The sequence below is a fragment of the Ctenocephalides felis genome, unplaced genomic scaffold (assembly GCF_003426905.1).
Source record: "Ctenocephalides felis isolate EL2017-DRISC unplaced genomic scaffold, ASM342690v1 CF-g0.4_SCAFFOLD_01886, whole genome shotgun sequence".
Classification (NCBI taxonomy): Eukaryota; Metazoa; Arthropoda; class Insecta; order Siphonaptera; family Pulicidae; genus Ctenocephalides; species Ctenocephalides felis.
In genome coordinates this window covers 82,298,420-82,314,385 of record NW_020538040.1, presented here as the reverse complement: position 1 = coordinate 82,314,385, position 15,966 = coordinate 82,298,420, and the positions used below count along the sequence as shown (strand labels likewise).

Here is a 15,966-nt window from a genome sequence, read left to right as displayed (position 1 = left end):
TTGGCCAATTTTTTTCATCAATGTACAAGGATGGTTCTTACGGCGAGAAAAAATCGAATAATTGCCGGGAACCCCCTAAAAACAGCTTTTTTCTTTTTCTCATACAATCGTTTTCAAACTAAAACGTAGAATCAATTTGAGCTTTATTGCTATTAAATAAATTTCATATTAAATTACAAGCACTCACTGTATACTCCTTCTAAACGATTATGCGGATTTTGATAAATCTTGCAGAAGTTTAAGGAAATTTTCTAGGATGTATGTGACTATAAGGTACTGTGATTTATGTGCAATATTGTACATAAAAATAAATGGAAAAAATTGTAAAAAACAACGTGTTATTGTTTGCATTGAAAACAAATGAAACCTATCTGCCAAAATTTTCAATTTACTTACGAACCTAGAAAATATTGGGATATTTATAATAAATTTATGATTATGAATGAGAAAAATGAATTGTCTATATTATTATTGCCAAAACAGCAGCTGAGATATGCCAGAATTTAAAATAATATAAAATACTGTATTTGTATGGCAGGTTGAATGATACACAACACATATGAACAGGATATGACAAATTATTATACTTGAAATATGAAATTAAGTATTGATCAGCGCCGGTCCTACTTTTAATGCGATGCATGCGAAAAATACGAGCGCACGCCTTAGGGGGCGCCAACACAAGATTTGGATATTAAATTTTCAATATAGTATTTTACTAATCTTCCCACAATATTTTTAAAATTCGTAAATATTTCACTTTATAACAACAAATGGGAAAGTAAAGATGAATACATACAATTTGGCCCTCACGATATCGATTAGGAGAATTTTAAGATGCAATTTTGGCCATCTTAAATAATAAAAAATAAAATTAATTTAATCCAACATGAACACATCCAAGTGTTATGTTATGGTTATGGTTATGGTTATGGTTATGTTATACCGTTTAAAGACTTCAATTTCCAATATAGTGTGGGAATTGAGACTCATCATTTTATTTAAAGCAGTTCTACATTTAACATCGCTCATATTATAAATGTATATGCATTTTGGCGGGAAGAGTAATTTAAAAAAAAAATTTAGGTAAACGGTAAATATTTGTATATTATATTAAAAAATTGTAGACATGGGTACAGGACAACGTCTGTCGGGTCATGTAGTTATATATAATAATTTAGATATATGAAGTTCCTATAGATAAAATTTGATGGATGAGCTCTATGTATTGATTATTGTAATTTTATTCCAATTATTAATATCATATAATTTGATAATATTAGCCCAAAATTTAAAAATATTTGATAAGTTTTCAATTTAAAATTAATTAAAATCAATTTACTTACTTCATAAAATTAATATTTTATATAAATGATGATGGTCGCACAACTCGTCAGATAGATAGTATTTTAAACAGTCTGTTATAAAATAAATGACGTGATAAAATCGAATACAAGTATTAAATTTGTAAAATTATATATATATATATATATATATATATATATATATTGTGTATTGAATTCTGATATATTTTTATCTCAATAATGAAAATATTTTTCCGTAATATTTCCTCCGTGCTCAGTGTGTATATTGAGTGGACTTCCTCATATTAATCCTCTGCATATAGATTCGGAATATCAATGGTTTTTTATTATTCGAGTATTTTTAAGCCGCTGAGCAACAGCAACAAACTGAATTGAAATGTTTCGCTATACGAAAAATCGAGTGATACAGATTTGATAGAAAAATATAAATAGAAGAAATATACGCATCGAACGGACGTCTGTTTTATGCGCACCATATGCTGATATGCGATTATTTTTGTAGAATTCAATACGGTATTTTTGAATTCGAAATGTTGTATAAGTTTTAAAGTTTGCTTTGAATTATGCATTGGTACAAAAAATATTAAAACTGTATGCATATTGTGAATAAAATTAATTGTTCTTCGTAATTTGATCATGAAGCTGTTGTAGTGTGGTCAGAATTTGATTCCACTTATTCTCAAATTCTCATATATATATATATATATATATATATATATATATATATATATATACATACAAGTCACTATTTCGCAATAATCACTACAGTAGTCTAACAATTTCTATCACTTTTTCATTCAATAAATATTTTAACAGAACTTTTATTAAGCTTTTCTTGAACTTATAAAAAAGCTTAAATATTTCATGCGGTTGAAATATTTTTTGTGATTTTATATTTATATTAACAATAAAAATACATAATTTTTTAGATTAATAAATATTTTAAGCTAGTTTAAAATACTACACGTTCTGCATCACGTGTACATATAAGTTCGACTTTTTTGTACAAAAAAAATAAATTTTTGGTTAAAAAAAAAATTGGTCGGAAATATACGCGCAAGAAGAACCTAAACGAAATAAACATTTTGTATTCATTAAATATGTAAAATAAATATGTTGCACTTTGTTTTTTATTTCCATATATACTCCATTTTTACAAAAAATATGCTCTGATTTATTATTATAAAATCAATAAACCATCCACTTCAATAAAGTGAAAGAATATGTGAAATGAGAAATTATTAATTTCATAAAAATATGAGGAAAAAAATATTTTTAACAATAATTTACTTCCATTTTTGGATTAAATTTGTAAAACAAAATGTGCACATTTTTAATGGTGTATATGGGTATGTATGTTTGACCTTTGTACGTTTGCCAGGACTTTACTTTGGAATTCCAGTAAAGTATTGGCAATGCATCATTTTCTATTATCATTTCGCACGAAACGTCGTGATTTAAAATACGATCGCGATTTTGTGCCCGCCAGAGCTGTCATGCAGCATAAAGAGTTAGTTTGGTAATTTCCGTAATTTGATAGATTTACGACTACGAACCATTTATATATATATATATATATATATATAATTTTGTGATATGAGTGTAACGATTATTAAATGTTAAAGATGATCAACACAAAACTCAGATTTTTACATACACTTATTGAATATTAAGAGTTTTTGAGACCATGATATGCCTCATCTTCAGTGTAATTTCAAAACACTAAAAATTATACTAATATATACTAATACATTATTTAAAATTTCATTTTAATTTTATTTAATTTTTGAAAAACAAAAAACACCAACAATCTCTTACAATGCTTGACACAGTACTAAACATGTGAAAATATACAGAAATATTTGAAAACAAATCTTGAGTGTCGAAGATGAAGAAACATGGATGGATATTATTGAATGTGAACAAAAGGAGTGCGCTGTCGCATTCTAAAATCAACAAATGTAAAAACAGATTAATTTATTGGAAAGAATTAAGTAAACAAAAAATATATAAATTTTTAATGATATTTATATACGAGTCGTGTAAAATATTTGTGTCGTTTCTCAGATGTACGCTATTGTTAGACCGATATATATATATATATATATATATATATATATATATATATATATATATATATATAATTTAAGCTGATATTAAAGTATGTTGTGTAATATGTTCACAATGATCATGATAATACCATTTTTCGATAAAACCCATTTTTGCAACAATTTGAATTTTTTTAAAGTTTTTTCATAATTATCATTTCAACAACAAGTCATTTCAATTCAATTTTATATTTTATATGTTGTTAGACACAGTGTCAGGACTCCATCCGGAGGTCTGTGGCGTGCAAATCAGGCATACTACCGCTGAGGTACGCCCGTCGCCTTTGAAATACTTGCACTAAAACTTTTATTGCCATAATTCTTGGTTCATACAACAGCATATATTCGTATATAACTTCTGATCATAAATGAAATTTTGCATTATTATTATCACATTTATTTAACTATTTTGTACTTATTGTGCAAGTTGTTTAAATATTGTTCACATGCTATGATTCAAAATTACATGACTATTTTAGTCAACTAATTCGCAATTACAGCCATGGATGATTAATTTTATTTTATTTCTTCGTCAGATTCCATGTACAACTTAAATGCTATATATTACAATTTAACAACTTACGGTTGCAAACAGTTTGTATCCTAATCTATTTTGATTTTAGCAAATGGAGAAAAATAATTAAAACGAAAATTTAATATGAAAATTAATCTTGTTCAAATATATTCCATATAATTTGTTGTAAAGTTATTAGAACTAATTATTTAGACATTTTCACAATGCTGCTGTAACAAAAAAATACCTTTTTATAATATGAATAGGGTAATATATAAACCTGCTCTCGCACTGTACAGGGAAACGCGCGATTTGTTATCGAATTTTCAGAGAAAAATTCAAGTAATTATTTAATATATTTTATACACTTATAACATAATTATAATTATATTATAATTAATTATAATTTAATATATTTTATTATATAATTTTTAGAAATGCAAAGTGATTTTTGCCGATTGTTTACATTGTTTTCTTGGGATGCATATGCAAAAAAAGGAGTTCGTAGATAGAAGTGAACAACTATTTATGGACAGATATGGGCCACTTGAGTATTGCCGTTATTTGCACAGTAAAGTGTTTTTATTAATTATTCAAACGTTTTATTTATTTATTTTATTTACTTCAGCTGAAATGCCTCCTAAAATACAGGTAGTTCCCAAAAATGGTAAAATGAAGGTAAAATTGATTAATGTTATGAAGTGAAAATAATTAAAATATCGGAGCGTGTTGCTTCTGCTGCTTTCAACGTTAGCAGATCGTCTTTTATATCCCCTACGCATCATCACATCCCCTAAACACAGAAAGCGGCAGAAGCAGCACAGCGTCAAAAATAGCAAGCACCAGCGAAAGTTTCCAAAAAGGCCAATACTTCACAATTAGTTGTGAAAAAGGACAAAAAAAAATCTCCGGTTTCTTCAAATGAAGACATCGATTTTTGCATGCTTTGCAATAAATTGATGCTGGCAAAGCTGACAAGAAAAACTCCATCGAGTGCGATAACTGTGACAAATCTTTCCCAGCTGAAGTGCGTTGATATGACGAACTGCACCGGCTTCGAGAGCGCCATTTGCGCCTAAAATCTTGAATATTGCATAACATTTTTTTCAACAATGTTATGATTCTAACTTTATTACTTCTTTTAAGACATTGAATAAACATTTATATCGAAGTCACTGTTTTTCCTATTTCTAACCTTCATTTCGTTTCAACTATTTTAAAAATTGCAAAATTTGACAACGGATTCGTAATCAGCGCATTTGAAAACCCTCAGTGTAAAAATTTTTAGTATATTACACAATTTTTACCAGATAAAAATTTGGGTGGCCTACTTTGCTCTACAATTTTTGCCGTTCAAAAATGTCAAAGTAGTATGTCATTCGATAACAATGTAATTATATGATGATATCAAATGAAAAAAATAATCTAAAAATTTTACATTGTGCATCATTAAAATGTTTACTTCAGATAAATGGATTAAGTTTTTTACAAACGCAGGCATTCCATCTCAAGTTTCAGCAAGTTATGCCTTGTTATTTGATGAAAATAGAATACAAACAGATATGTTAATTGATTTGAATGAAGATTATTTACGGGAAATGGGTATTACAAGAATTGGTGATATTATTGCTATATTAAAACATGCTAAAAGCGTTCACGAGCAAGCAGAACGCGACAGAATCCTTGATAAGGCAAGAGATCCAGTAGCAGCTGTGGCTTCTTTACCTAAAGAAGAAACTGGAAAATCAGTACCAATAGGTGTGAATATATTACTAAACAAAGCCCAAAAAAGGACTATGCCTACGTCACAAGTAGACACGCCTGATGTCTCACAGGTTAAAAAGCCGGCTAGAACAGTTTTACCAGAGCACAATGTAGGTTACAGAGTTATATTGCCACAAAGAATAACGCAAAGGAGCAAAGAAATACTTGAGAAGAAGAAATATATGCTATCCAAGCAAGTTGCAGCCAAGTCAAAACCGTCTATTTTTAGAAGGCTAGGTATGCATCACAACTCGAGACAAGTCCATGTTAAATCTAATCCATCAACTACGTCATCGGCTTCTGTATTTAATAGACTTGGTAAACTAGAAGATGAGCTCCCCAAGCCCAAATCAAGAATAATTATCACTGCCCAATCAACCAACATAAAATCTGTAAAGACCGCAAAACAACATGTACGTTTAGTTGAAATTTTTCCGAAGTCAATATGTGCAGATCAACCAGAAGTATCGACAAAAGAAAGAATAAATTTACCTAATAAGAAGACTGATATTGTAAATAAACAGTATAAAAGTATTATAAAAGCAATGTTAGCTTCAAATGCTAAACGAGATGCAAATAAATCTTTCAACCATTAGGTGTATGGTTTTTACATGTTCCAATTGCGTAATGCATATTATTTTTAATATAGAATATAATAAAGTTATTTATAATATAGAAATACTTTCAAACATAATTGCAATCATCTGCTATGACATGAAGTTGCGTATTGAAATGTCATTGTAATTAAAAAAAAAGAACCAATTTCCACTTTTAACTATTTTAAAACCAAAACTGAAAACGTGGCCCACTCCTGTCCACAGCACACCCTATATATATTTAAACATAAGTTTTAGCTCTTAATATTAACTTTTAGATAGTGCGCAATTCAATCAAACTTCGTATAGAAATAGCATATTGAAAATTAAATAAAAAATTTTTAGGTATAACTTAGCGACAAATGAATTAAAAGTGAAAATTTGTGTAATTTTTTATTGAAAATTCGACGCCCTGCAAAATTGAAAATCTTTTCATGCTATTTCCATACAAATCTTTGATTGAATTCCGCTCTATCTGAAAGACCATATTAAAAGCTAAAACTTTCACAGAATCGTTTAAGGAAATTCGAAAATGCCCATATTAAGGACTACCCTAATATATATATATATATATATATATATATATATATATATATATATATATATATTTGATAAAGTTGTTCTTGGGCATTCATCTAGTAATTAAAAGCAGTTTTATTGAAGGAGAATGTATTTTGTATATATACATATATATTATATTAAGTTATATTTTTTTATAATAACTTGTTCCATAACTAATATCGTTTCATAGATAAATATTAAATTTATACTTTTTTTAATAGATCTCGTTTCGCATATTTTTTTCAATTTTACAACGTCTTTCATGGTTTTATTATGTTTCTATATTCATTTTTATTCACATATTTTCAACCGTTGATTACAGTTTGTTTCCACAAGCTATATTTTCTATGTTCCTACTGCGCATGATCGCCGAGGAAATCTTCGTACTATGAGGCCACTAAAAATCTCTCCATCTCAGTCTTTCAACCAATGACAAACATTTTCACCATTTTTCACCAACACGTACACACACTTCTTACACAAACTCCAAACGGACAACATGCCTCTTTTGGAAAAAGCTTTTTTATAAAAAACGTATTTTTAGTTTTATTTTAATTTGACAAATTATATAATATTTGTCATATAATTTGTTGTTACATAATTTTTTCGTGCAATTTTCGTGTGTTTTTGTGTTTTTTTCTTCAATTTATTTGTATGGTGAGTTCTTTACATTTGCTTATGTCAACAAACAAATTTATTAAATTGATTAGATTTATGCTTTTTTACACGTTTTTATTTATATTTTTTTAATAATTAGTAATTGTGTATTTTTTATGTTGTTTTAAATTGTAACCCTGAAATATTTTAATGTAGCACTGAAGATGGGTCAAATCAAGACCCGAAACGTATGTTTTCATAATAAAAACATTTTCCTTCAATAAAACTGTTTTTAATTACTGGATGGATGCCCAATAACAAATTTATTATATTATTTTACCATCTGAAGAAAAACCTCTCGCTTTATATATATATATATATATATATATATATATATATATATATATATATACTTTCTTTTATGTACATATACGTATATGCATACTTTTGTGCGTGTGTATATGTATATATATATATATATATATATGATTTAGTAGTTAATTTTGATGTTGAAATATATGAGTGAGTTCTTGAGGGCGATACATCAAACAAAGAAAAGCCAAAGATTTATAAAATAATCTTTATTTCCAAACGTTTCTACTAAAATAGTTGTATAAATGTTAGTGCCAATCTCTAGTGCTGTGTACACTTCTCTATATGTAACCAACCAACGTAATATCCACTGATGATGACATTAAATTGAATGTCGAAACGTTTGGAAATAAAGATTATTTTATAAATCTTTGGCTTTTCTTTGTTTGATGTATCGCCCTCAAGAACTCACTCATATATATATATATATATATATATATATATATATATATATATATATATATATATATATATATGTCTCCTATGTTAATTTTCACAAAAAAAATTTTTAGCTTACTGATTACAGTTTAAATCCAAAACCTATATTTTCCATATCCTTACTTCGTAATTTTTCCGCCGGCCAAAGCGCCACTAAAACTTCTCTATCTCAGTCTTTCAACCAATAACGAAACAGCTCTTCGAGTATCCTTATCTATATAAACACAATTCACTAGTAAAAAAAAATCCAAACATATAACCTGACTCGATGAAAAGTTATTTTTTCAAAATCTTTTCATTTATTTTATTTTAATTTAATATTTATTTTAATTGAATATTTTTTAAAAGTCGTGCTTTGTGACTTGTTAGTGATTGGTGCATTATATTTTCCGTGTTTTTTTGTTTTTATTTTTGCTTCAAATTATTTGTATCGTGACTTATTGCATATTATTCTATTATTTTAGTCTTATAATAATTTATTACCATATTGTTTAGATTTATTTAAGTTAATTCGCATTTTTTGTTTATATCTTTGTATTTTTATTGTATTTTTAACTTGTAACCCTGTAATCCTTTAATGTAGCACTGAAGATGGGTCAAATCAGGACCCGAAACGTTTGACAATAAAAAAATTTACTTCAACTACACAGTTTCAATTAATGTATGGATGCCCAAGAACAACTTTATTATAATATTTACCAATGGAATAGTTCATGAACATAAAGTGTAAGATGCGAGATTAATATTTGTTAAACAATAATGAAAAAACATTTGAAGACAGATTTTATTTTTTAATACTATGCAGATTTTGCCACAACTAAACTGCACAACATAATACAATTGAAATTGATTAACTTTATAATTCTTCACGGCCTGGGTCTTCAAATTCTATTGTAGTACCTTCATCTCTATTTTGCAAAAGTTCATCGAGTAATGTGTCAAAATTTTTTAATATGTTAACCAGTTCTTCGTTGCATTCTTGACACCTTCGTAAAGCTCCTTCCGTCATTATATTAGCACCTCTCAAATATTTCTGTTGAATGTATGTTTTAAGCTCTTCCCTCGACAATTGATTATTTTCGTCAATATCAATTTCTTGAAAGACGTCACTACTCGGTGATGAGTTCTCGATATCGATCGTAAGTAAATCACCATGTTTTCTTGTCAGTGAACAATTTGGCACACTCGCAGAATCAATATTTATCTTCTGGTCGATATGATCCACCGACACGCCCACAAATGTCATGAAAAACAACACCGAAAACCGGAAAAACATGATTAGTGTATATAGCGTAAAATTGATAATTATATTCGATGATTGACTTCTATTTATTCGATCAACTCACTTGAAAAGTTAAACTTTAACATATGACAACCTTAGACATGGAATACGATGTGTTACCCGATTTTGACGTTCAGAAGGGATACTTAAAGGGTTTCCCGCTAAGCCGTGATGGCGCTGCTTTTGACATTCAAATTAATGGCGCCAACTTTGAAATAAAAATTGAATGATTAATTTTAGTAATCTACCCGTTTACTGTTTGAAACTAAATTTGGTATTACAATCGTATTATGTTTTTTAATAATACAATAATAACAAAATTATACTAGATAATATTATATTATAATAAATATACAATCAAATCAAAATATAAATCAACAAATATACTGCCGGTTTTGAATATACATCACATCTAATCTACTGGAATAACATCTACACTTATTCTACTTATTAACTTCCCGTGGGGCAAGTTATAGTAATCGCAAAAAAATTGAAAATGAAAATGTTTATATATCTTTACGTTTTAAACGTTTCTGAATATTTGACATACCTTAGAAAAAAATGTGTGTGTGTGCGTATATAAATTTTTGTCGACGATTTCGGGAACACCGATCAACCGATTTGAGTAATTCAAAAAAACATTTGATTCGTATTGATAAGGAGGCGTGCTGATTAGTTTTCGGTGAAGACAGGTCTAGCCGTTCCGAATATACGGGGCAAAAAGTGCCAAAAACGGTAACTCAGTTTTTAAGAGAACGGAGCGTCCGATTTTAATAATTCAAAAAACATTTTACTTGTATTGATGAAATGAACAATTGGTAAAATGGAAGGCAGGTCCAGCGGTTATGGACTCTCAATAATAATAATTTAAAAAAATGTCTATTCGACGGTCAAAATTGTTTATTGGACATATGTACTTCAAATTATAAGATATTTTATAGAGATTTTAATATTGTGTACACATTTTGTGTAATTTTTTTTGGGTTCCGTACGAAGATTTTTGATTTTGAAGTTTTTTATATAGTTCAGACAAATGTCCTCGACATTTTCGACAGTATGGAATAACCGATTTGTATGATTAAAAAATCATTCGGTTCGTACTTGATCGCGAGGCGTTTTTGCAAGAGGCAGTTTTGCCGTTTCAGAGGTATGGAGCGTAAAGGGTAAAGAACGGATTATCCGATTAGATTAATTCAAAAAACGTTTTGCTTAAGTGGATGGTGTGCAAAAAATGCATTTACAGAATATGTAGTAATTTTGAAAATTAAAAAAAAAACAAAATTTTCAAAAAAATTAAATTTTCGAAATTTTTCATCATTTTCAAAAAAAACTAAATTTCGAAAAAATAAAAAAAAAATTATTTTTTACAAAAATTTGAAAATATTTCGAAAATTAAAAAAGAGTATTTTCAAAAGTTTCCAAATTCTCAAAATACTTTGAAACTTTTTTTTAAATTCCAAAAAATTTTAAACTTTGAAAAAAATTTCAAAATTCAAAAAAAAAATCAAAATTTTGAACAAAATTCTAAATTATCAAATTTAAAATCTAATTTAAAAAAATGGACTCTTGTAAAAGTACACATAAGTTGTTTATAAAATTTTTAACCATTGTACTGCGACGTGGCGCTTCCGCGCTTTAATATTTTGCGTCCGATTATCGACTAATATCAAATTATAAATTGTATAAATCAAATTATTATTGATTAAATCAATGCAAAATGCCACTTACATCTAGTTTATAATAATTTTTGAAAGTCAAATTTTGTAGGAATCTTGAAATTTTATTGTACATATGAATTACTATGACCTTTAGCCCCAGTTTCCTATATACATACTGCATCATTGATTTTGAATCTTTTGAAGAAAAATATAGAGATTCTTTTTATGGCTTCTACCATTGCCAGCAGATGTCGATTCCTATATTTGGTACAATAAAGTGTATAGAGCGTGACTTGCACGAACTATCTATAAATTTAATATTTTTACTTGATATAAACACACCGATTCTATGTATTATCGATCTATTATATTCTATTATCTTTCGACGTCTTATTAAATTTTTAGAAAAAAATTGGTTTACGAATAAATCGCGAGAAATATCAAAAACTTTTATCAAATTTAGCATGATCTAATCTTTATACTCAATAGGTCAATGAATTATAAATCCTAAGATCTATTTCAGAATTTTAAGACAATCTATGTAATAAATTTTTGAAGTTATATTTTTGTGTTTTTTAAAACTATTCAAAATCCTAACTAAGTATTATCATGTGTTTTTTTAAGAAAAACGTTTCTTGTGTTATGAACTAATTCGAATTAGTTCTTTGAACATTAGTGTTTAGCATTACCAAAAAAATGCTAAATATTTGAAACTCTTCCTTCTCTTAAAAATTAAATTACCATTTTTAGCACTTTTGGCCCGGTAAACGGCTGCCAAAAACTAATTAGCACGTCTCCGTCAATAGGAATCAAATATTTTTTGAATAATTCAAATCGGTTGATCCGTGCTCTCTAATTAGTCGCAGAAAAATTGTATCCAACATACATACATAAATACTAACACAACCATTTACACCATTTTGGGAAACATATTCAATTTTTTTATAAAAATTCAAGATTGTCAATTTTTTTTCAAAATTTTCAAAAAAAAAATTGGTTTTAAAAATTATAAATTGCGGTACAGGAAATTTTAGCAATTTGCCTCAATACACAATGTCATGACCAACTAGTTTTACTCAATTAAGTAGTTCCAGTATTCTCTTTTTTTTCTGCATTATGAACAAATTATTTTTATTTCACGAATAGCAATAAAGTTTTTTGGTTACCATGGAAAATTACAGGTCGCCATTCATTTCTGTAATTCAAACAAGTAATTTTTACTTGAACCATAAAAATTTTGTATTTTGAACAAAGTTTTAAATGTATTATCTGTAGGTACTTTTATCTCATGGTAACACGCGCAAATGTCTCTAACATGTATCTAAAACTGACACTGACTGCGAGTAAACTGATTCCTTGTCTAAAATTCAAGACAAACCCATAAATATAATATTATTCGTCTTTCTGTAGCAAAGCAGGTGTTTGTATTCCTAACTTTATATATTAAACTTTGTAACTTTTGCTTGTAAGACTTGCGGTTGCTCCGAGTGTGGAACTATCTCCGTTTGAGTGGAATCAGTTGGCAGCCTGACTGATGTTCAAAACTCTAAATGGAAGATATACGAGTATACGACTCCCTTATAATGTTCGCGATCGAACTACGTTACCAACTATTGTATTGAAACTCTACTAAAATAACAAACTTTTTATTTTATCTTCGGTGTACGTGCAAACTTTTTTCTTATTAAGTGGGTCGTAGCTTTTTTACGATTTAAAAAACTTATGCTAGACATAGATAAAATTTTCCAACATTCTTCTGATACATTTTTCAAATACTTAATATATCGTTTGACATGTTTAATTTTAAAATATTTTTTCAGAGATGAATTTTCATGAAGAGTTAGTTTGGTATCCAATACCGTGCCTTTAAATCTTTTATATTGTTTGAAATTTATTTAATACTTTTTAATAATTAGTTAAATCTTTAATGCAATCGTTATAGCAATATCAAAAGAATTTATTTTAGAGAAATTAGTATTGATTTACATAAATGTGAATTCAGTTTACAAATAAATGCTTATAGCAAATGAATATAGACAAGTATTGTAATGACGATGATTCGATCACTAATTTCACAATTTTAATAATATTTTACAAAATATCGTTAAAACAGATTTAGATACAGTTCTTTTCTATAATTTTTGATACAATTTTATAATTTAATAGTATAAACTAGTGGTGCATGGCATCGTTCTTTGACAAACTGCGAAAACTTTTCCTACCGTAATTTATAATTTTAAAAAGCTTAAAAATTTCGAAAAATTCTACTTTGTTGTAAATTTTGAAATTTTTGAAAAAATATCAACTTACTTGGAAACTGTGAAACCGATTTCAATTGATCGATGATGTCCAAAATGTCGAGAAGATTTATTTGAACTATACAGGTGAACTCAAAGCAATTTAAATCTTGGTAAGGAACCCAAAAAATTGAAAACACTTATTTTTAAAATCTCTATAAAATATCTGAATTTTTTTAACCATATGTTTGTTCTTTATTTTTAACCGCTAAATGCAATTTTTTATTTTTTTTGCTGGGTCTCTCAAACCGCTGGACGTGCTTTTACAATAATTTCATCAATCATGCATATAAATCGGACGGTTTGTTCTCTCAAACTCAAAATTGCCATTTTAGGCACTTTCTGTCGCGTATCTTCGCCTTTGCCACAATCTCATCAGCACGTCTCCCCATCAATAGAAATGGAATGATTTCTGAATCATTCAAATCGGTTTATCTCTATCTCGAATCGCCGACGAAACTCACACACAAACACACGCACGTACATCAATTTTTTCTTAGTTATGTCAAAATGTTTTGAAGGCTTTGAAACATAAATATGCAAAAAAATTTCAATTTTGATGAAAATTTAAAGAAAATTAATTACTACACTTTTAAAAAACTACTGTGCACTGTAATTATTTGAAGATGAAAAGAGGGCAATAAACATAGAAATACAAAAAGTTTATTAAAATGATTAACTAATACACGCTAGACTAATACGCGCTGAATGAATACAAATTCTAAATATAAAAATTATAATACTGCTTGGAGGGGATGGCAGTTTACAATTATACACAGACTAATATTACTATAGAGTTTGGGATTTTACTATAATTCCACAATTTGGAATAATTTCTTAGAACGGTACATAGGTTTAAAATAAGGATACATTGGTAATAAAAATATAAAAAGGGATGCGGCGAATTTACCTAGACTATGAAAATATGTATGGAAAAATTATATCATTTGCACTTGCATTCTGTGCTCACTTCACTAAACTCACTAAACAATGATCCAAAAATAATTAAAAAATGAATTCTTAATACTAATAATAATGAAAATAATTTAAAAGAATCCTCAACAATTACTATAACTTATCCTATGCGAAGTTAATAATATAATTTACTATTTCAAATATTTATTACGTCATTTCATACGTATAAATTTTGTAAATACGAAATTTAAAAATATTATCACGTAAAATATTTTTTTCTGCAGTGAGATTGGAATTATATTTCATGAATTCCAATTATTAATTTTCAACAAATGTATGTTAGAGTGTGTTATACACATCTAAAATTTAATTTTGATCATAAAACGAGAAGTTGCCATCTTAGCTACATAGCTACATAGTTTATTTCAAATATCAAAACTGTTTTTAATTAGTATTTATATATAATTGATAGCGCAATTTTATTCAAGGTGAGCAAACAGAAGAATTATTTTTCACTATTGAAATAAAATATATTTACAATTAATTGAATGTGTTTGATATTGAATATATTAATTTTTATTTTTCCTTCAATGGGTTAGTATTCATCATATTAAAAATTGACAAAATGGCCTTTTACAGTGAGCTTTGTTTAGCCACGATTTTACCATGAAAGAGTGATTTTTTTTTAAGTCACATGGTTTTCTATAAAACCTATCTTCTGTGTAAAACGGGGAATAGGTGTATATAAATTTTCAATATAATTTGTTTGAATTTAAGTATCGTTCAATAAAGTTATCCATCAGGTATTATGTAAAAGATCAACTGTATCCATCGGTGTATCATATATCTTGTTATATATAAAGAAAATGATATGCAATGTAAAATTTTATAAACGACATAATACTTACAAAACGCAACCTCCATATAAGTTATCCGTCCGTGCCCGTTTATATTACGTGCACAAATATGTACACGATCGAGACGTACGATTTTACTCGTATATATAGGGGTATCCGGAGCCGATATATAACGTAGTATCGCATAAACGTTCGATATCTGATTAAATTTAAATAATTTGTTATGCTAAACTTGATATGGGGTCCATGATATATACATTAATGTTATTTATTAGCGAGGCATACAGTGTAACTTTGATACACGTGCGATTTCGATTTTGCTTAAATATTCTATAATACCGTATTTAAATTGTTATTACGATTTTTTTATCCAATGTACGTGTTTATATGTCATGTTTTTGGTTTTGTTATTTTTATTATATTTTTGCTACGATTATTTTATATTTATTTCTTATAGGGTTTGTTATTTCAGGTGGCGATAAAAATCCGAATAAAAAAATCGAAGTAAAAACGCATTTTCTAGTGATTGTAGCACAGATTTCTTAAAATGTATTCTGTTATATTATAACTAATTTGTACTTTTACTACATATGGTAATGTAAATATTATTCACGTATTTTATTACATTCAAACAAAACTAAACATTTATATACTCTACATATACATATTAAAGTGGTCCTTA

The 15,966-nt window shown here is 27.6% G+C and overlaps 2 protein-coding genes across 2 annotated transcripts in view; both read left to right on the top strand.

Annotated features, from left to right (window-relative positions):
• LOC113378721 (complexin) overlaps positions 1-15,966 on the top strand; it is a 548,906-nt gene that overhangs the window by 44,130 nt on the left and 488,810 nt on the right. The gene's annotated exons all lie outside the window — the stretch shown is intronic.
• On the top strand, positions 4,581-6,307 carry LOC113375441 (uncharacterized protein C19orf47 homolog). Its single transcript, XM_026615380.1, has 3 exons — positions 4,581-4,625; positions 5,396-5,705; positions 5,763-6,307. The coding sequence occupies exons 1-3, from the start codon at positions 4,581-4,583 to the stop codon at positions 6,305-6,307; spliced, it is 900 nt and encodes a 299-aa protein (XP_026471165.1).